Source organism: Pyrus communis, chromosome 4, assembly GCF_963583255.1.
Source record: "Pyrus communis chromosome 4, drPyrComm1.1, whole genome shotgun sequence".
NCBI lineage: Eukaryota > Viridiplantae > Streptophyta > Magnoliopsida > Rosales > Rosaceae > Pyrus > Pyrus communis.
The window spans coordinates 17,493,080-17,515,152 of NC_084806.1; the positions used below are offsets into that span (position 1 = coordinate 17,493,080).

At 34.7% G+C, this 22,073-nt stretch overlaps 2 protein-coding genes across 2 annotated transcripts; both read left to right on the forward strand.

Annotated features, from left to right (window-relative positions):
* Positions 1-7,509: 7,509 nt before the first annotated feature.
* On the forward strand, positions 7,510-12,863 carry LOC137732425 (pollen receptor-like kinase 2). Its single transcript, XM_068471734.1, has 3 exons — positions 7,510-8,329; positions 10,896-11,519; positions 11,910-12,863. The coding sequence occupies exons 1-3, from the start codon at positions 7,585-7,587 to the stop codon at positions 12,515-12,517; spliced, it is 1,977 nt and encodes a 658-aa protein (XP_068327835.1). The 5' UTR covers positions 7,510-7,584; the 3' UTR covers positions 12,518-12,863.
* A 1,088-nt stretch (positions 12,864-13,951) lies between these two features.
* On the forward strand, positions 13,952-17,182 carry LOC137732794 (U-box domain-containing protein 51-like). Its single transcript, XM_068472063.1, has 8 exons — positions 13,952-14,153; positions 14,385-14,473; positions 14,731-14,855; positions 14,950-15,123; positions 15,785-16,067; positions 16,151-16,252; positions 16,812-17,084; positions 17,177-17,182. Exons 1-8 carry the CDS (start codon positions 13,952-13,954, stop codon positions 17,180-17,182), a joined length of 1,254 nt encoding a protein of 417 aa, XP_068328164.1.
* Positions 17,183-22,073: the final 4,891 nt, after the last annotated feature.

Here is a 22,073-nt window from a genome sequence, read left to right on the forward strand (position 1 = left end):
TTTAATTGATGTGGGCCCTAATGAAGATTAACCAATGTGAATCCCCCTTCAGCTTTGACATCGTTGGTGATGTTTGCCCAATCGTGGTCAAATATAGGCACTTTAAACATGTGATAGTCTCAAATATAGGTACTTTAAACATGTGATAGTCAATCAAGATTAAGTCATTTATAACCCCATAATAAGCAACTTATTCCAATGGCTTGAGATGTGTCTTTTGCACTAGATCGACATAGTGTGTCTGCTTCTAAGGATACACCACTACCTTGTGTACTTCGGTCAACATCTCTTGTGTGAAAGCGATTTCCATTGAAAATATAACCAGAGTAGGACGTTACATCTCTCGAAGTCCTACATGCAAGCCACTTGACTAGAGTTGACATACCACTAGTATTGCCAAACTTGACTTTTCTTTCTAACCAGTCACTAAAAGTCTATATATGTCGTCTTTCTGAAAGGCTTTCATTATTCAAAAGGTGTCCATATGAATCTTAAGCTTTTCTCAGTGCATTCTAGTACAAAAAACAGGAGCATGCAAGTAGATTTGATTAACTTCATGCCATATAAAGTTATATGTTGTGTGTATACATATATTACATAAATTCTTAAGTTATTCTTACGCTCTGTATGGTTGAACTTTTGCTATATTTAATAATACACAACGATAAGCTATCTCCAACATTTCACAATCCATGCCCTTCAACCTTCTTGCTAAAATGGGTATTCCTTTAGTTGCTATTTTAAATTCAAATTCCTCATTGCGAATTTATTGATCACCCACTTTAGCAGCTTCTTTTATGTACCCACTACAGTGCTTAGTGTTTTTCTTCAATAGCATAACTTTCTATTATACAACCTTTAGGTCTTGCACAATTTTTAACAAATCCCTTTAATATCTTCAAGGATCTAGAAGATACAAAACCATACATATTGAAATTTATTTTGTAAAATTTAATTGAAGCCTTATATATGTACATGTATATAATAATATTTACAAAAATGAAAAGTATCTTTCCAATGGGTACATCCAACAAAATTAGACTGGGCCACCTATTAGAGCTTCTCTACCAAGGTGAATTGTTAAGTGCAGCATAATATCAAAGAATGAAGGATACTTCTTAAACATGCACAAGGTCTCCCAATTTTGGAATCAAGGGCTTCCAAATTATTTTTGTCAATGACTTTTTGATGCAATTTATTAAAAAATGCACATAGTCGGAAGATTACAATCCTTGGTCCATCTGACAAAAAGCCTCTTAATGCCACAGGTAATAATTGTTGTAATAGAACATGACAATTATGAGACTTCAAGCCTGAAACCCTACAATCTTTTAAAGAAACATGATTAGCAATTTGGAGCTGTAACCATCCGGTAATTTTAAATCTACCAAACCTGTTACAAAAACCATTTTTTCTACTTGTGTAAACGTGTGTGGTCCTTAAGGCAAGCAAGAACATTGACCCCATCTATATGTAAGTCATCTCCAATGCCCGGGTTCTACAAATCTTTGCTAGAATTGGCCCCATCTTTTGTTTTCTCTTCATATTCAAAAGTGTCACCAAAATGCTCTTACATATATTTTTTTCAATATGCATTCGTCTAAATTGTGACGTGCAAGTAATATCTTAAATATATACATTTAAAAGAAAATTCTCATAAACATAAGTGAAATCATGTTAAAAATTAATAGGAAAAGTAGAACAAAAAGGGCAAGTATAGAAATTCTAACCTTCCAATATGGCAAATCAAAGAAGATGGATTTTTTTTTTCCTAGGCTAAATAGCATTTGTCTTCTTCTTCTTTCTTCTCTTCCCGAACTTCCTTTTCTTTCCTACATTTCCCCATTCATTGAGTCCATGGGCAATTTCTAAACCATTCAACATCCTACGCTTAACCCCATGTTTTTCTTTTCCATCATACCAATATGCATTTGTGCTGAATGAATGATTGTGAGCAAGAAACTGTCTATAGCCCATGTATGCAAACTTATGACTAGCATCAAACCATAGTGAACATGTGCTAACATCACATAGCGAACATGCTACTTTACCTTTTACATGATGGCCAGACAATTTCCATAAACTGGAAAATCACTTATTGTCCACATCAAAATAGCCTTCAAATTGAACATGGACTTACCAAATGCATCATACACTTCAATGTCATTGTTCTATAGCTTTTTAAATCATCAATCAATGGCTCTAAATATACATCTATATCATTTCATGGTTGCTCCTTTTTGGGAATTAATAATGATAATATCACATTATCCTTAGACATGCACAATGATGGAGGAAGATTATATGTAACTAGTACCACTGGCCAAAGGAAGAAGGGAAGAACAAGCACACTTGGAGAGCGCAATACAACAAAGAGTTGTATGCTGTTGTTTCCTGGATCCAAAAGAGAGTACTTAGGTTCTTCCAAGAACTAAAAAGTGTATCATGCCTGAGTCTAACTGGGATTCGCGTCGAATCCATTTTGGATTTGATAAATATATTGCTTGTGAAGTATGTGTTCATGTATGTCCTATAAATCTACTGGTTGTTGATTAGAAATTGGAAACTAATATTCGCAAGAAACGGCTGCTTAGTTACAGTATCGATTTCGGAGTCTATATATTTTGTGGTAATTGTGTTGAATATTGTCCAAAGAATTGTTCATCGACTGAAGAATATGAACTTTCTACTTTTGATCGTCTCGAATTGAATTATAATTAAATTGCTTTGGGTTGTTTACCAATGTCAATAATTGACGATTGTACAATTCGAACAATTTTATCTTGAACTAAGATCAGCAAAAGGATTAAACCCATGAGATGAAATGGCTAATCTAAGATTTCATGGATCTAATACAAATTTAGGATATTTACAATCTATTCTTTCTCATGACGATAAATCAACTGGATGTCTCAACTTTCCATCTTTACTTTTATGCTTCGAATGCCATAATAGTTGCTCAGCCTTCTCGGGTGGTCTAAACATCCTCTTAAGTACAGGTATTATAAGAAAATAACGCAAGACCTTCGTGGGTATTCCTTTGTGAATCTTTTTAGCTCGCTCATTAGTTTTATACATTGAAGCATCACATGTTGGACAAGTCTCCAAATCATTACGATCCTTCCAAAATAAACAACAGTCATCGTTCACACATGCATCGATCTTTTGATAACCTATATCAAATGTCTTCAATAATTTTTTTTTGTCAAATTCAAGGAATCAGGAAGTGTGATCTCATCTTGCAGCATGTCACTTAAAATTTGAAGTAAATCATTGTAGCCACTATTAGTTAACCCACATATCTTTAAACTTGTATATAACAACAACTGCTCTCATCTTTGTGTACTTATTACAACCAGGAAATAAAGGAAGCTCAACATCCTTCAAAAACCTTACAAAATTTGGGTTAATTCTTTCATTTGGTTCTACAACACCATCATCTTGAAAATATGCATCCCTATACACTCTATTAACATCAAACATTTCAATATCTTCATGTTGAAGAGATGTATTCAATTTTTCTCCATGCCAAATCCATTTATTGTACGTAGGATCAAACTCGTATTCAATTAAATGATCATACACTACTGTGGAAAGTTTGAAGCACATGTTAAGACCATCCTTTCAAGGACATATTAATTTTTTTGGATACCTCCTTTGTCAAAACATCATTCAAAAAACTCCATACTCCATTTTGATACACTATTGAATTTCTACAAGTGAAAAGTACAAATTCAGTGTGTGTGGAATATGAATAAGAAATCGAACATTTCCACATCTTCATGTTGAAGAGATGTATTCGATTTTTCTCCATGCCAAATTCAATTATTGTACATAGGATCAAACCTATATTCAATTAAATGATCATATACTACTGTAGAAAGTTGGAAGTTCATGTTAAGACAATCTTTTCAAGGACATAATATATTTTTTTTGGAATACCCTCTTTAGTCAAAACATCATTAAAAAAACTATGTACTCCATTTTGATACACTGTTGAATTTCTACAAGTGAAAAGTAGAAATTCAATGTGTATGGAATATAAAGAAGAAATCTAACATTTACACATAAAGTTCAGAATATAACCTTGGAAAGTATGCCCATTCTTTATCCATTTTAGACCAATTAGACTCTACATTCTACATTGTTGAGTTCTCTATTTCTAGCAATCAACATAGTAGCTACTAAAATATATACATAAAACAAAACCACGTTTAAAAGCATTGTAATACAAAAATTTAGCATATTCAAGGCAAGACACAAAATAAGCCATCAATTACAATAATGAAAATAAATGACTACTCATATGCATAAATTGTTATACCTTAATTTCTAGGCATGCATTAACGACGATGAAACCTTGATAAAGCCAAATAAGCAACAGTGCATGTAGATTATCAAACCTTCAATAGCCAAATAAGCAGTGCTTTAGAAGATTATATACTCTCAAAATAAACCACAACTATTTATAAAACATATCAAATCTTCCATGGTTTGTCATCCAATATCCCACTTGTATCATCCAACTGTTAAGTCTTAAGGAGAGAAGACATGAAAGGTGCATAACCTTGTCACATCAATAAATGCATCTAAAATCTACAAGATTTAGACCTAAGTCCTAAGTCCGAACTCCTAACCAAAGGAACATACAACTTCTTTTCCGTTGATCGTAATATCTTTTTCCTCCAAAGATAATTTGAAGTTGATGCATTCAAATTCTTCTTCTTTAGTTTTCCTTGGTTGTCACAAATCACAATATCAACATTCAAATGGAGTGCATAAAGAAATCATCAATCATATACGTAATCGGTCATTTTATACTTTTTCGGACACAAACACACTTGTGAATGAACAAACCCAATAGTAGTCAAATACTCACAAATGCATTCATAGCACCAAACAAAAAATTGAAATCTACATCATTTTTCATAATTACAAACTCAACATTTATATCATCGAAAAGAATAAACGAAAAATTGAATGATTTTGCATTTGCATTTTCTAAAAAGAATAAATGAGTGAGAAAAGAGAGATTGGGATTAGGGAATCACCATGGGGAGCTTGATGGCATAGGAGAAGTTGGGGCCTTTGGACTTGGAGAAAGAGGAGAATCAATTAGAGAGCCAAAAAGCTCCTTTTAGAGCATTGGAAAATTGAAACTAAAGTAAACTAATACACACTGGTTTTGGTCCAATAAAATAATAATAAAATGTGGGGTGGAAAAATTTCGACGCAGACTAGGAAAATTTCGACACCAAAATGTCCTTTGATTGACCAGAAAAATTGGTTTATTAACATATTAATTTTCCCAAGTTAAAAGCTATTATTTATGACGTGTCATTTGTGTCATAAAAGGTAGGGACATAAATATATGAAAATTTTAATTTACGACATAACGTGAAGCCTTAAAAGAGAAGGAAAGTGTGTTGTATAAATTGTCAAATACGACACACAATGCTTAACCCGTAAATATTTGTGTTTAAAAACTTGCACAAAACTACGGTCATGGATGCGAGATTATGCACAAGTATTACGACATGAATTTTATGAATGTCATTAATGATATTATTTAAGGCATACCGGTACTATGCGCCGTATTTGTCAAGTTGTAAAAGACCCAAACTGTTGTAGTGTAAGAATTTGTTCTAAAAACATTTTTATCAAACGCGTTTTCAGTCATTTTAAAAGCATTTCCAAACGCATTTAGTATCTATAAAAAAAATTGTCTTTATCTTCTTAATCTATCTTATTCACTTCAATTGAAGTCTGTCATTGTAGGTAGGTAGTTAAAACTTGAAAACCCAATGTAATTAGAAATTTTTTAAATTTCATGAGACATCCAATTTCGTTCTAGTATTTTTTGAATTCTCGGATCGCAAACTTCTAGAGGTAGGATTTGATTTGCGTGTCACATAACCGGTCGGAATCAAAATTTCCAATCCAATGTGATCCCTTCTCAACCAACCTCGATCAACCTTCATCATACCTTGATTTTGCCCTTGATTATTTCTGTTTCTTGACATGTATAGTATAGTAGTAGTGCAAAGCAATTTTTTTTCTTTTTTTTGGTTATCGGAGGGAATCAACCCCTAAACTTAGCCTTGATTTAGTACTGATGTGATTTTGAAAAAAGTGGGTATAAAAAAAGCTTGAGCTGTGAGCTTTTCTATGTTTGGTAAACATTCAACTTCAGCTTTTTTTCACAGTTTTGGATGATAAAAAAAAAAAAAAAAAAAGCCAAAAATACAAAGTTACAGAACCCAGCTTTGAAAAACCAGCTTTTTTTGCTTGCCTAGCTTTTGTGCAAACCGATTTTGCAAGAGGCGCTGAGGCCTTTAATGAAATTTTCCAATACCCAAAATGGCCTTTAGCAATTAAATAAATTATCATTATACCCATCGACTGCGTTGCCGATCCCCAAAATCTCAACAGAAAAGCCTCGACGCCTTCGCCGCTAACACCAACGGTAAGTCCTGAAATCAGAGTTCATCCATCTTTCGTGAATCGATTGATGTGACCCAACCTTTCTTTCCCCACGACCTAGCCTTCCTTAGGATCAGGCAAAGAAAGACAGAGAGAGACAGAGAGAGAAGGGGAAGAGAGGGAGTGAGTGGCGGAAGATAGAATATGCAAAGGTTCCGCAAAAATAAAATAGAGACAAGGTAAAGAAGAAACGACTCTTAGAGAAAAGAATAGAATAAAAAAATTATAAATATCTTAATAAAAAAAAAAAGGTAAAAGTACATTTTTTGAAGCTCACAACTGTTTATAAATAGTTTAAATAAATCTTATAAATGTCATAATAAAAGAAAAGATAAAAATATCATTATATAATATTCAACATTATATCTTTTTTAATCATTTTACATAGTCACAACAGTTTTACATAAAAATTTACCAAACACTTTAACACTGCTTTTTTTACCAAAAGCACTTTTACAAAAAAGTTACCAAACACTATACTGCTTTATTTTATAACTGTTTATTCTCGCAGCACAACAGAATCAATTTTTTTCAAAACACAGAAATACCAAACCAGCCCTTAAGCTTTTGATAAGAAGCTACAATAATGTTAATAATTCTTAACTAGAAAGGCCAGATAAATGAGGCACTGGAATGAGGTGTTCTTGGTTGTCCCATTTTAGTAATGGAAAACCAAAGCCAAGAAATAAAAATAGGTGAAAGAGCTAGGGTTTATAGAAAATCAATCTCATGCATCAAAGTATTCAAAGGCGGACCGGATAACTCTCCTGCAAAATACACACATAACCCAATATCTTGCACAAAAGTTACAGAAATTAAGGTAAGGACTTTGTCAACTTTTGGACAACCCTATTTCCGAATGATCCATCCCTCCTCATTTGACCCTTGTAAACAGCCTTTCCAACTACTATTCTTAGCCTCTCTCCTTCTTCTCTCTCTCTCATCACTCACTCTTCCCCTTTCTCTCTCAATGCCATCAAAATTAACCACTATCAACCTTCAAATCCTTCTTCACCTGCACCCTGACTCAATTTGCAGCGCAGCCCCCTCTAAAAGGGCACACACGCTGCCCCTACTTGTGCGTGTACGTACAAGCCTCTTATGCTACGTACCTACACCACAATTATGGAGCAACGTAACAAGAAGATGAAGATGATGATGATGATGATGATGCAGTGCGCATCATCATCGTTAATGTCATCTCGTACTCTTGGTTTCTTCTTTGTTCTGTTACATGTTTGTGTTGCCTCTTCTGCGGAGGTTTCTGAAACCGAAATTCTCCTCAAGTTTAAGGGTTCCTTACAAAACACCGACGGAATAACCAGTTGGAAGCCATCGACCAGTCCCTGCACCTCCCAAACGTCGAACTGGATCGGTGTTCGTTGCGATGGAAAGGGGAGAGTTTGGGCTCTGCAGCTTGAGAACATGGGGCTCAAGGGTGGAATTAATGTGGACTTGCTCAAGGACCTGACCAACTTAAGAACCATAAGCCTTATGAAGAACAGTTTTGAGGGTCCATTGCCTGATTTGAGGAAACTTGGCCCGATAAAATCTGTCTACCTGTCGGATAATAAATTATCTGGGGCGATTCCTTCAGATTGGTTCGCAGGAATGTCATCATTGAAGAAAGTCCACTTGGCGAATAATCAGTTTACGGGAGAGATTCCAAAGTCGTTGGCAGCTGGGTTGGATAAGTTGGTGGAGCTGAGTATTGAAGGGAACAAATTCGAAGGCAAGATACCAGATTTTAGGCAGCCCGGGTTAACAATTTTTAACGTCTCCAACAACAAATTGGAGGGTGAGATCCCGGAAGGCCTAAGAAAATTTGGTGCAAGCTCATTTGCAGGTGAGCTCAAGCTCTCTCTCTCTCTCTCTCTCTCTCTCTCTCTCTCTCTTTCTCTCTCTCTCTCTCTCAATATCCAGGAAGAATAACCATGTTTAATATCTGAATTTGAGTTGTATTAATATATTACAATATATACCTTCCAATTAGGATTTTTCTTGTGAGAGACTTTGACAACCGTAGTTGAGAAACCAATAAGGAGTCAAAATCGATTAAAGCTCAAGTCTTATATGACCTATAAACAAATCTTTCACGCAATTCTTTTTTTCTTTTTCTAGTGCTGTTAAATCCACCTCAATGTCTTATTTTTCCATCTTTATTTTAGTGAAAATGTCAATAACATGTTTATCCTTTTGAAAAAGACTTTTAAACCCTACCTTGTTTCTCTCCCCACCGTCTCTCTCTTCGTCCCCATTCTCTCTCCCCCTGTGCTTCTCTCTCTTCCATTTCATCTCTCTTCTTAGCTTCTCCACCGACTACCACGGCCGGAAGTTGCTGTTGATCTACGAGCTCCTGAGACCTGCCATTCATGTAGGCACAGAAAACAGAACAAGGGAGATATGGTTGTTCGAAAAGGGTAGTTGTCCCAAATAGGAGATCCTCCATCTTTCCGAGTTGACATCAAAACCAACCTGCTTCTTAGGTTGTTCGAAAAGGGAAGTTTTGGTTTAAGAGTTGGTTCCAACTCCAAATCGCTATTTGATTGGGCCCTAAACCAAGGGAGATTACCAGAAACACCAAGTTCATTTTGGTCAGGGTTGCAGCATAGGTTAAATTTGTGCCGTGAACGAATTTGCAGAGCTCTATCAACAAATATCCACACGTCTGTACTGTTTCTGCATAAAACCACAAACTCAATTCAACCACACGGAACCATTTTAGCACTTACTTTTGGGGTTTTGAGAAAACAATTTAGCATTTTTTGCATATAACCCAAATGGGCATGCTGCTATATCCATTTCAGACACAATCTTTACAGAGAATAACATCTACTGAATAGAAAAGTACAATCTACGTTGCGTTTGGTTGCTGCGAAAGTGAGGGAAAATTATATGGAAAATACCAATTAACGCATTTTGTTGCTAAAGAAAGATTAGGAGCGAGTAGTGGTTGAAACTTGAAACAAAACAATGGAGGTGTGGTGTTGTGATATAAAGGTTATTTTAGGAATTAGAGTGGGTGGGGAGTAAGATTTTAATTTTTAATTTTTATAGTGGGTGAAATTATTATGTGGATGGAAAAATAAGATAAAGGAGTGGGTCTAGTTGATTTTATTTTCTTTTTTCTTTTTTTGACAAACGATATCTATATTAAGGGGCAGGGGTGGGCTCAGCTTCAAAATGAGCTAGCAATAATATGGTTCAAATTTTCCCTTGATGAGAATCGAACTTAAGACTCACTTGCAAGTGATGAGAAATACCACTACATTGTAGGGCTTAAATAAAATTATTTTTAGGGCTTTTACATATTCAATTGGGACTTTAAGATTTTAGGGTTTAGATAAAATTATTTTTAAATTTTAATGAATGGTTTTCTAAAGCTAATTTAAGTTCCTATTTTTATAACTTACAGTATTTAAGTAATTATAGCACATTTATTCTTTATAAACTTATCATGTGAACTTTATTCAAAATTCAAATTCTTATATTAAAAAAAAGTCAACAACAAAACAAAAACAATTTATATTTTAAAAAAAACTTATATGTACGGAAGTATCAGTACGAATGTATGAGTACATAAGTTTTGGTCCGAATGTGAGGGTATGTAACTATAGTATTTAAACATACATAGGTCACCTAGTACTACAGTCTAGTGGTATTCCTCTTCACTTGTAAGTGAGAGCTTTTAGGCTCGATTCTCGTCAAAGGTGAATTTGAACCACATTATTGCTAGCTCATTGTGAGGCTTAGCCCACTTTCTCACCTCCTTAATGTAGATAATATCATTTGTTCACAAAAAAAAAAAAAAATGGGTACGTAAAATGTATATCCATATATATAGAGAAATTCACGTACAATGACAATAAATGATAATAAATAACTTTTCTTATTATGAGAACTTAATAATAATTATCAATGATAAATAACATTTTTATTGTTTATGGGAATCGATATATAACCTACACATAAAAAACTCAATATTACAACCTAATTAATATTTGAAAATTACAATTAAATGCTAAGGACCATACTTAGTTTTACATCTTAGGCAATGTTTCATCCAAAAAGTAATTTTTTTCAAGGATTAAAATAGAATTTTCCATAATTTTTTTTAACAAACGACATTATTTACACTAAGGATGAGGGATAAGCTAAGCCTCACAATGAGCTAGTAATAATGTAGTTCAAATTCTCCTTTGTCGAGAATCAAATCTAAGAACTCTCACTTACAAGTAAAGAGTAATATTACTAGACCGTAGTACTAAGTGGCATAATTTACTAGGTTTTAAGCAATTTATTAGGTTAGTGTCTTCTTTTAAGCAAATCAAAAGCATAGAGCGCACCTAGAGAACAAAAGAATTGTTCTTAAAAGATGTAGGCAATTAAAAGTTTTCCACCTTAACATGCAGGGAATGAAGGCCTATGTGGAGGGCCAACTAATATAGCATGCAGTACCCACTCGAAGAAGCCCGCACCCTGGATTATCGTGCTGATTGCCATCGCTGTCATCGTAGCAATCATCGCCATAGTTGCTTTACTGGTCTTCCTCCTTGGACGCCGCAAAAATACATCTGAATCATCGGTAGAGGCTCCACCACCATCAACAGCAACTGTCCAAAACAGATCAGTTCAAAAAGAACCAGAGCACCAAGCAAGTGCTCCGGGATCACCCGAAAACTCGAGCAGAGGGAGTGGAAAGAAGGGTGAACAGAGCTTGAAGCTTTCGTTTGTGAGAGATGACAGGGAGAGGTTTGATATGCAAGACTTGCTGAAAGCCTCGGCCGAGGTGTTAGGCAGCGGTTGTTTTGGGTCATCTTACAAGGCTGCTTTGCTGACCGGACCAGTGATGGTTGTGAAGAGGTATAAGCAGATGAATAATGTGGGAAGAGAGGAGTTCCTAGAGCACATGAGAAGGATTGGGAGATTGGGACATCCTAATTTGCTTCCACTTGTGGCTTATTATTATAAGAAGGAAGAGAAGCTCTTGATTGCTGATCATGTTCAAAACGGCAGCTTGGCTCGTCATCTTCATGGTAAGTTCCTTTTCCTTTAAACATATACATATTTGCATTTTACCTAAACATGAATGACCATATTATCTAGTTGTTCTAGTAATTGATGAGATACTACTTTTAAGTGATTAAAACTATTTGTATACCACATCTCTAATCGAGACATGCCGCACATTTGCATAGGCGGAGTAATGCCTTTATCAGAGATGTGATTTGCAATGTCGTCCATATAGCATTGCTCGTCAATATGGTTTGCGAATCTTTAATGTCATTATAGACAATTTTACTTTTAATGTTTTAGTTGTATATATCAAGCCATTTCTCTTCCGCGGTCTCTCCTTCAGATTGAGGAAGAGACATGAATGAATGGCTAATCAATTTACTTGGTGTTATTTGCACTTTCATGATCAGGAAACCAAACCCTAGGCCAACCAAGCCTTGACTGGCCAACCCGTTTGAAGATTGTCAAAGGAGTAGCACATGGCTTACGCTATCTCTACGCTGAGCTTCCCAGCCTAGTAGCACCCCATGGCCACCTCAAATCATCAAACGTTCTTCTCAACGAGTCCTACGAGCCCCTTGTCACCGACTACGGCCTAATCCCTGTGGTAAACCAAGAACATGCTCACACCATCATGGTGGCCTACAAGTCCCCAGAGTACATGCAAAGCAAGCGCATTACAAAGAAGACCGACGTTTGGAGCTTCGGAGTGTTGATCTTGGAGATCTTAACGGGGAAGTTGCCCACCAACTTTCTGCAGCAAGGTAAAGGAAGCGAGGAGGATTTGGCAAGTTGGGTGAACTCGGTGCCTCGGGAGGAGTGGTTCAATCAGGTGTTTGATACAGGAATGGGGGCAGGCAAGAGTAGTGAGGGAGAGATGCTGAAGCTCTTGAAAATTGGGTTGGAATGTTGTGAAGGGGAAGTGGAGAAGAGATTGGATCTGAAAGAGGTTGTGGAGAGGATTGAAGAGTTAAAAGAGAAGGACAACCCCGGTGATTCAGATATTTTCTCTACGTGAGCTAGCGAAGGCGACATGACGAAGATTGTTGGCTGGTGAAATAGTTCTCTCTTTCTGCATGACATGCTCAATGGTTCATTGCTTCAGTGATGATAAGAAACCTCTTAATGTGTATCTCTCACGTCCCTCCGAATTCCCTCAACCTGGATGAGAGACAACAATGAACTGCTTGTCTATAAGATTTGGCTTTATATGCAACCTAGGTTTAAACAAACTACTTTAATATTCCATAACATAATTCCTTCTACTATAACCATTTATTCATCAAATAAGCCTTAATTACAATCATACCCAAAAGAGTTTATAAAATTTCATTTCGCACCACATCTAAATGGAATAGGATTTGCACGCGTTTCAAATTAATTACAGGTTCAAAGCAATGATATACTCTCCACCTATGTACTCGGTGTAATATCACTTGGTTCTTATATTTGACTATTCCAAATCATCAAGGGAGAGGAAATAATAATAAAGAATCAGTCAGGGAGAAAATGATCACTAACATCTCCCTTCCCACCTCACCAAATATATAAAAATAAAAAATAATAAAAAATTAAAAATTAAAGAAGAAGAAAAATAAAAAATTCTCAATAAATTTTCTCCATATTAACTCGAGAAGGTAAGAGGTTTTTTCTTTTTCTTACTAAATTGTAGAGAAAAATTACTACTAAAAAGTCCTATGATCGATCCTAAAAAATAGGAGAAACTTTGATTGTACAGCATAAAAGTGATTTTTCTTATATCAGTGATTGAACAATTACCGTTGTTGTATTCTAGCTGCAGATGTTCATAATCTAACGATATGCACGAGAACCAAGGGTGAGAACCAAGTCTAGGGCCTAGGCTTTTCATTTATCTCTTGTTATCAGTAGTATATTTATCTCTCGTATGTATTGGTTCCTCTATATGTAAGGGAAACCCTCTCAGAGATCACTACAAGGTCAAAAACCGAAACTTAAGTGCCCTTTTTTTTTTCTCATCGTTCTTCAAGTTCTCCATTGTAACAAGTCATCTTTCATCTGACGGTACGTACATGTGGAATCAAAACTTTGTTGGTAGACTCGGTTAATATTAGAAATTTTAACCGATGTGGGCGTTTTGGCATGCATCTGCATCAATCGTCTCTATATCTAGGGCCAAATTTCTAAAATAATCCTGTAGATATGGGGGGTTAATTAGCTATAACCGAGTTAATGTTTGTTTTAATTAACTTTAAGTAGTTTTGAATATTTAAGTTCCTCTGGCCCTTAGGCAATTGGGAAGTTTAAGAGTCCAGAAGGAGAGACAGAGAGAAAGAGTCAGAAAGCTTTGCATTATTTTGTTATATCATAATTTTTATTTTTTTTTCGAAATTTACTTATGTTCCCATATTCATATTTGAGCAAGAGGTTGTTGAATCTGAGAGTTGAGAAAGAGGAAGGGCGGAAGAGAATAATGTGGTATAACAATGTTGATAATGGAAATGATAATCAAGGCGCGGGGACAATAGCAGTGGCAATCGGCGAGGGCGTCTCCAGCCAAAATGCTTTGAAATGGGCTATTGATCATCTCGTCTCTAGATCTACCAGCCATGTTCCTATTAAGCTTGTCCATGTTATTCACCAATCTAATTCCTATAATAAACTTCATGCAACTGGTAACTCCCTCTCTCTATATATTTCATACATACGCATGTGCTGCATGTTGTCCGATAATTAGTTCTATTCATCAATCAATGTTGTATTAATTATCACATTTCTAATACAGGCGAGACTCATTTATGTGAATGTCTCACGCAGAAATCTTCTGCGTGTTGAGATGACACAAATAGCAGTACTCTTGCGTGAATAATTAACATATTTTGTTTGATTTTTGGTGGCGCTTATAGAGAATAACCCATCAAATGAAGGGCAAGCTCATGATGCTCCAAATACAGATTTCTTACTTCCATTTCGTTGCTACTGTACACGCAAACGGGTAGGTTAATTCAATTCATAACTTCTTTTTTTTTTTTTTTGGTAAGAAACCTCCGTGATAATAAATGATATTTAGAAAAGGAATTTCGCCTAATCTGGAGGACATAAAACTTTATCCGTCACTCTTTTTTTTAATCTAATCAACATACCTATTTATATACATTATATAATTAAGAAGCTAGTTATCTATGATTAAATATTTTAAGTTTTGACAAATTATAAGTAGATGTGGTTGATTTGTGAAATTAATATCATCAGGTACAATGCGAGACTGTTCTACTGGAGGATCAAGATGTAGCTGAGGCCTTAGTTGAGTACATTTCCCGCCATGGCATTGTGAGTATTGTTGTTGGTGCGACATCCAGGACTGGTGGGTTAACAAGGTATGCAATATAGCTAGATATGTAAAATTGTGCGTCTATATGCAATTTTGTTTGTCCAAACTCATATGATGTTCAAAACATATTGTTCAAGTAGGCGTCGATTCAAGGCATCAGAATCTATTCCAGGCAGAGTCCTGAAGTTGGCACCACATTTCTGCTCAGTATACACCATCAAACAAGGAAGGGTGAGTGAAATGCGTGAAGCATCTCGTCCACTTCCAAATATTCCTGCTGGAGAGAGGGCAGCAGATCACCATTCCGATCAAATGTAAGCATTTATATATTCAATAAATATTGGATCATTTTGCCAAACTTTCAATTTCTACCAAATATTACATTAAAAAACATACAATGCAAACGTCAATTTAAACAACATGCAACCAATATGTTACTTATGTTGAGAATGAGTCTCACATTGATGGGAGGAGGGACCTTGCATGGGCTTATAAGAGGTTGGGCTACTCCCCCTACTCCCCATATTGCCAATTGGTTTTATGGTGGAACCTCAACTTTCTTCATGGTATCAAAGTAGGTTATCCCGCATGTGAAGCCAAACGGCCACATGTGCTCCACGTCATCCCGTTATGTTGATCCACGTGTTAGGCTCAAAATTTGGCAACACATGACGGGACATGTTGAGAATGAGTCTCACATTGATGGTAGGAGGGACCACATGTGAAGCCAAACGGCCACATGCGCTCCACGTCACCCCGTTATGTTGATTCACATGTTAGGCTCGAAAATTCACAACACGTGAGAGAGCGTGTTGAGAATAAGTCTCACATTTGTGGGAGGAGGGACCTTGCATGAGCTTATAAGAGGTTGGGCTACTCCCCATATTCCCAAATGATTTTATGGTGGAACCTCAACTTTCTTCAACTTATTTGACTCATTTATTAATTAACTGATTTGGTTGATGTCTTATCTAGAGGTAGAGGTTCGATCAACGGAGCATATGATGAGGTCTCAGTGGCTGAGAATGATGTTTCGTTTGTAAGCTCAGAAAGACCAAGTACTGATAGCATTTTATCTTTCTACCAAAATTTTGGGCCAGCTGGACTGACCCGATTTCCTTTAGAATCATCATCAAACATGGAGAGTATTGCAAAACTGGACGAAGATTTTGACAGTTTTGATTTTTACACTCTGCATGAACCGTCATCAACTGTACAACGTTGTGGAGGAACACCATTCTTGTCGCAGAAAGTATTGGTAAGTCATTTGAAAAGGATACAAGTCAATTACAAACACAAAAAGAAAGTTTATTTTGATTAAAAATCTTTCGGTACTTGCAGGAAGATATGGAAGAGGAGATGAAAAGGCTTAGAGTGGAGCTGAAGCAAACAATGGACATGTACCATGCAGCCTGCAAAGAAGCAGTGGCAGCAAAACAGACGGTTCTAGCATAATTTAAACCCTCATAAATCTTCCTAGCAACTTAAAGCTAGCATTTTAGCTAATAGCGTTTTCTCTTACCATCAAAAGTTTTTAGGTTGCATGCATCTCACTGACCATAAAAGTAGGACCACTTGCATATACAGCCAAAGCTCCAGATTCGATTAGCAGTGTGATCATAATAACTTGTTTAAGCATTCTTGCTAAACTGATACCGTAGAATATTTAGAATACACATTCATATAATATATAGCTATGTAACACTCAACCCGATCAATAATTTTAGATTCACGGTCAAACAACACGACAAGAGAGAATTTGTCTATATAAGTGTATAAGGCATAATGATATTCACATCTATGTTGTTATTTGGTCCATGCATCGTGGCGAACAATTATCACCTAAACTTTGAGAATTCTTTTTTTGTTTGAAAACTTTGGGTATATTATATCGTAATGCCGTACTTTCATCTATTTTGTTATTTGGATTTAGTGTCTCAATAACTATCCTGATTGGAGTCTTCTCATCTTACTTCTCATCTTACTCATATTCAATATACAGACTATTGAGCTAGAAGAGTGGAAACTGAAAGAAGAGAAAAAACTAGAAGAGGCACGACTTGCCTTAGAAGCAACTAGGGCAGCTGTGGAGAAGAAAAAAGCAAATTCTAAGGCAGCAGTTTTGGCAGCTGATCATCATCACGAAGCCGCTCAGAGGTTTGCTGAGAAAGAGGTGCAAACAACGATCAGTGCAGATCAAATATTCAAAGCTTTAAGGGAAGCTGACGATGAAGAAAAGAAAAGAGTTTTGGATGCTTTAGGCCAGTCCCAGATAGTTTTCAAATACCAAAGCTTAGTTCACATCTTAGTGGTTTTATTGTTACTTTTTTTTTACTGTTCACTGTTTTAGTGAATTTGTTTCAACAGATTTAAGTGGCCTTTGTATGGCATATCAATTGGTTTGTTTTTCTCCATATACATATTTAGGTTCAAGGGGCTAGTTACTAGTTGTATAGCATTTTAGCATTAAATTCGTTGCACGGACTTACACATGCGCCAGAGGTCTATCTAAATGATCATGCACGTTACACGTGACTTACACTTGTATTACATTTAAGTTACTTTGCAATCAACAAATTCTTATGCTGAAGAAACATTGTAATATACTTTTTATCTTTCATGATGGTGTATGTTAGACAAGAAAAATAAAATAACACTCATTTTATTTAATCAGGAGGATTAATCTCATACAATATTTTGGTTGGAACTCTCGTTTTGAAGATGCAGTTGAGCACATTCCATATAGGGAAAGTTAGGTATTAACAATATGAAGTGCCTCTTTCTTTTTCAGCTTTTTTTTATAGCATAAACCTGTATATGGCTTCTGATGAGTACATATTTTACTATATAGTTTACCTTTATTTTAGCATTAATTTATTGATTATTTTGACGTGATTTTGATATTTTGAATTATATTTTCAATATTGAACTTTCAAATTCTTTCTGAGCAAAAAGGGATCAAACGGACGAATTTTGGAGTGATTCCAATTGGAGGATGTTGGTGTGTCACCCAGCTTATTTGTATCAAAGTTTCAGATTTTTCTACCAAACGGTTTATTTATGGCGATGAAATAAAGGAGCAGCGCACAATGCTGTCAAGGTAACATTTCGGGCTTATTTAGGCTTTTTGGTGTCCAAGATGATGTCTTTTGGATCTGATACCTTCTGCAGTTATATTCAGGACATCTCAAACTTTAATTCTAACCGCTTTGGGCCTATTTTGAAGGCCTGAATGTCCAAAAATGAGGCTGATTTGTGGCTGGGAAGATTTTCCATATTTGATTAGGATTATGTTTCCTAGTTTCTCTTAAGTTATTATGTTTCCTAATTTTTAGAAGGGGAAAACAATGCTTTACTTTAGGGAAAGGCCCTACTTTGGAGAACTCAGCTTAGAGAGCTTTTGACATTAAGTTTATTTTCAAGGTATTTTCTATCCTTATTTTTAATAATATTTTATTTTATGATTGTTCGTAGCCAATTTCATTTGTTAGGGCGAAACCACAAGCCTTAGCATGAATATGTAGTTTCTTTTCAATTTAATTACGATATTATCCATGCAGGTTTTGAATTATTAATCATCGTGTTTGAAATTATCTACTTGTCTTGATGAATGGCCACCATTAGGATATTTAGAAAAGTAATTTGATGCAATTTTGACGGAGAGCTGTCCCTGGAATTGACTAAGGCTTCTTGTGGTTAATATGTGTAACTTCTTAGGATGGATGACATGTCATAAGGGTTATATGGTTTTTCAAAAGGTTTTCACAAAACTTAATGAGTCTTGCATGTTCACATTCGATATGGACACCACGAACGGGTTGCATGTTAGATATATGTTCTATGTTGGAGGTTCCAAGTAGAACACACTTCAGGAAAACGTAACCTTCAAAATGTGCATGAGTAATTCATAAGTAATTGGAAGAACTACATAAGATTGCTAAGGTGATGGTAAAACCCTAATGCTCGAATTTATTTTCCAAACTATTTTCTTTTGTTTTCTTCACTTTACCAATTTATTTAATTATTTTTAATTAAATTCATTTTTAATATTTTAGGTCATTAAATCAACCTTTTCCAAATTTTGTTTCCAAATAATTAATTAAGATTTGATTTTAACATAAATTATTCATTCAATCCCTGTGGAGAATGTCCTTGCTAGAGCCGATTATATTATGATTAACGTGTACTCTTATAGGTATTTTTAAGTGTTTTTATCCCTACTTTTGCAAACTTGAGGTGTAGAACTCTGAATAGGGATTATTCCAACTCCTTTTTGAGTCATTTCTCATATTGATATGCTCCTGAACAAACTTTGGAAAATATTTCCCTTCAGGACACTGCAAAATATCACGGTTTTTTCAAACAACAAAGTGTACAAATTGTAGGTTTAAATCCATAAATAAAAAATAAAAAAAAACCCCATTATGCAGATTTGAATCATAAAGGCAGTCCTCCCAGTTGTATATTGAATCCAAGAGGAGGTACAAATTTCATAGTTGCACAAATTATAACCTCAAAAAAATAAAAGTTAAGTACAAGAATAATTAACTAAGAATTGATAAACACAAATTATTTAAACAAACCCCTGCAACGGTGCTAATTTCTTGATGAGATTTTTACCACCTGCAAAAAGTAGGGATAAAAACACTTAAAATACTTGCAAGAGTACAAGGTAATTGTAGTATAGTCGGCTCTAACAATGTCATTCTCCATAGGGATTGGATGAATAATTTATGTTAAAATCAAATCTTAATTAATTATTTGAAAACAAAGTTTGGAAATGGTTGATTTAATGACCTAAACTATTACAAACAAATTTAATTAAAAACAATTAAATAAATTGGTAAAGTGAAGAAACAAAAGAAAATAGTTTTGAAAATAAATTTGAGCAGTAGAGTTCCACCATCACCTTAACAATCCTATGTAGTTCTTCCAATTAAATATGAACTACCCATGCATAATGTCAGGTTTTCCTAAAGTATGTCCTACTTGGAACCTCTAACTTAGAACATATATCTAACATACAACCTATCCGTGGTGTCCAGATCGAGTGTGAACATGCAAGACTCATTAAGTTTTGTGAAAACCTTTTGAAAAACCATATAACCCTTACGACGTGTCATCCATCCTAAGAAGTTACACATATTAACTCAATTCCAGGGACAGCCCTCCGCCAAAATTACATCAAATTACTTTTCCAAATATCCTAATAGTGGCCAATCATAAAGATAAGTAGATAGTTTCAAACATGATGGTTAATAATTCAAAACCTACATGCATAATATCATGAGTGAGTTGAAATGAAACTACATATTCATGCTAAGGCTTGTGACCTCACCCTAGCAAATGAAATTAGTTACAAACAATCATAAAGCAAAATATTATAAAAAACAAGGATAGAAAACACCTTGAAAATAAACTTGAATCGTCAAAAGCTCTTTAAGCTTAATTCTCCAAAGTAGTGAATTTCCCTAAAGTAATGCGTTCTTTTCCCCCTTTTTTCTAATGGCTAAAAAGCCTTATTTATACTACTACACAATTAAAATCCTTATAGAAAATGTCTTCTAAAAACTAGAAAACATAATAACTTAAGAGAAACTAGGAAACATAATCCTAATCAAATATGGGAAATATTCCCAGCCACAAATCAGCCACTTTTTTGACATTCAGGGCTTCAAAATAGGCCCAAAATGGCTAGAATTAAAGCTTGAGATGTTCCGAACATAATTGCAGAAGACCTTAAACCCTAAAGACATCATCTTGGATGCCAAAAAGCCCAAATAAGCCCAAAACATCACCTTGACAGCAATGTGCGTTGCTTCTTTAGTTCATCGCCATAAATAAACCGCTTGGTAGGAAAATCTGAAAGTTTGATACAAACAAGCTGAGAGACACACAAATATCCTCCAATTTGAATCACTCCAAAAGTTTTAGTTTTAACCAAAAATCATGTTATAAGTTTGTTTAATGGTTCGTACAAGGCCCATATTAAAGCAGTCCAACTAAAAATGGCTCAACTATAATAAATGATGATTTGTCGATTTTACCCTAATTTTTTAGGTTGAGTTGTTTCAAATTTGTTTAGTTCGGTTTTCTTCAAGGTTTAACTCTTTTTTGTTGGAGTTGGTCGAATGCTTTGAGAACTAGACTTTCGAATTCTTATCAATTTGAACGTGATCATTGTTTCAACTTTTGAAGTGCTAATCAAATTGAATATGATCATTGCATTTTAGATCGTCTGTCATCATTCGTACTATATTCGAGGTATTTTTCCACATTTTCATCATTAATGGAGTTCATCGTTGTTTCTGAGATCATTGCTTTGCAGATCTTCTTCTTTTTCTTTGAAAAAAAAAAAAAATAGATCATCATGCTATTTAATTTATGTTTTGTATTATTTCATTGAATCGTGATCGTCATCATTATTCATAATGTATTCGAGATATTTTTTTTCAATTTTTCATCGTCAGTGGAGTTCATCATTTGTTTCCCCAGAAAAAGATAAATTTGAGATTTGCATGTTAGTCAATTTCATATTATTTCGTTGATAATTGTATATGAGTTGCAGAATGCTTTTTCTCATTTTGCAGATACAATGTTAGCTTTTGGTTCAGTTTTTCCAGATACAGTGTTGTTTTTTGTTCATATTTTCATAAACAGTTTTAGTTTTTGTTCAGTTCTTCAAAAACAGTGTTATCTTTTGGTTCAATTTTATGATGAAACAGTGTTAGCTTTTGGTTTAGTTTTTTCAAAAACAGTGTGGTTTTTATTCAGTTTTTCAGAGATAGTGTTAGTTTTTGGTCATTTTTTCAAATACAGTGTTAACTGTTGGTTAAACAATTTGGTTTTTGTTCAGTTTTAGCTTTTAGTTTTATTTTCCAGAAACAATTTGGTTTTTTTCAGTTTTTCATAAACAGTGTTGGCTTGCTGTTCATTTTTCAGAGATAGCGTTAGCTTTTTGTTTATTTTTCAGAAACAGTGTTAGATATTGGTTCGGTTTTTTAAAAATAGTGTTTTTTTTTTTTTTTCTTGAGAGACAATGTTTTTTTTTTTTTTTTTTGTAGTCTTTACATTTTGTTGTAGGTTATTGATATATATGTTCCTTTAATATTGTGTATTGATTTTATTTTTGTTTTTAAGTTCTATAGTTATGGAGAATAGTAAACTAGCTCAGTTTACTTATGGTGGTTTAGTCCAAGGATTAGAGCAACATCATCAAGTATCTCTCTTGAGTCGTGATCTTCAAATCTGAACTTCTGCTCTT

Excerpts from the sequence above, each read along its gene's own strand:
- LOC137732425 (XM_068471734.1), top strand. The coding sequence starts at position 7,585 with ATGCTACGTACCTACACCACAATTATGGAGCAACGTAACAAGAAGATG. Across the intron at positions 8,330-10,895 it reads TGGTGCAAGCTCATTTGCAG|GGAATGAAGGCCTATGTGGA; the intron begins GTGAGCTCAAGC and ends CTTAACATGCAG. Across the intron at positions 11,520-11,909 it reads CTTGGCTCGTCATCTTCATG|GAAACCAAACCCTAGGCCAA; the intron begins GTAAGTTCCTTT and ends TTTCATGATCAG.
- LOC137732794 (XM_068472063.1), top strand. The coding sequence starts at position 13,952 with ATGTGGTATAACAATGTTGATAATGGAAATGATAATCAAGGCGCGGGG. Across the intron at positions 14,154-14,384 it reads TAATAAACTTCATGCAACTG|AGAATAACCCATCAAATGAA; the intron begins GTAACTCCCTCT and ends TGGCGCTTATAG. Across the intron at positions 14,474-14,730 it reads GCTACTGTACACGCAAACGG|GTACAATGCGAGACTGTTCT; the intron begins GTAGGTTAATTC and ends TAATATCATCAG.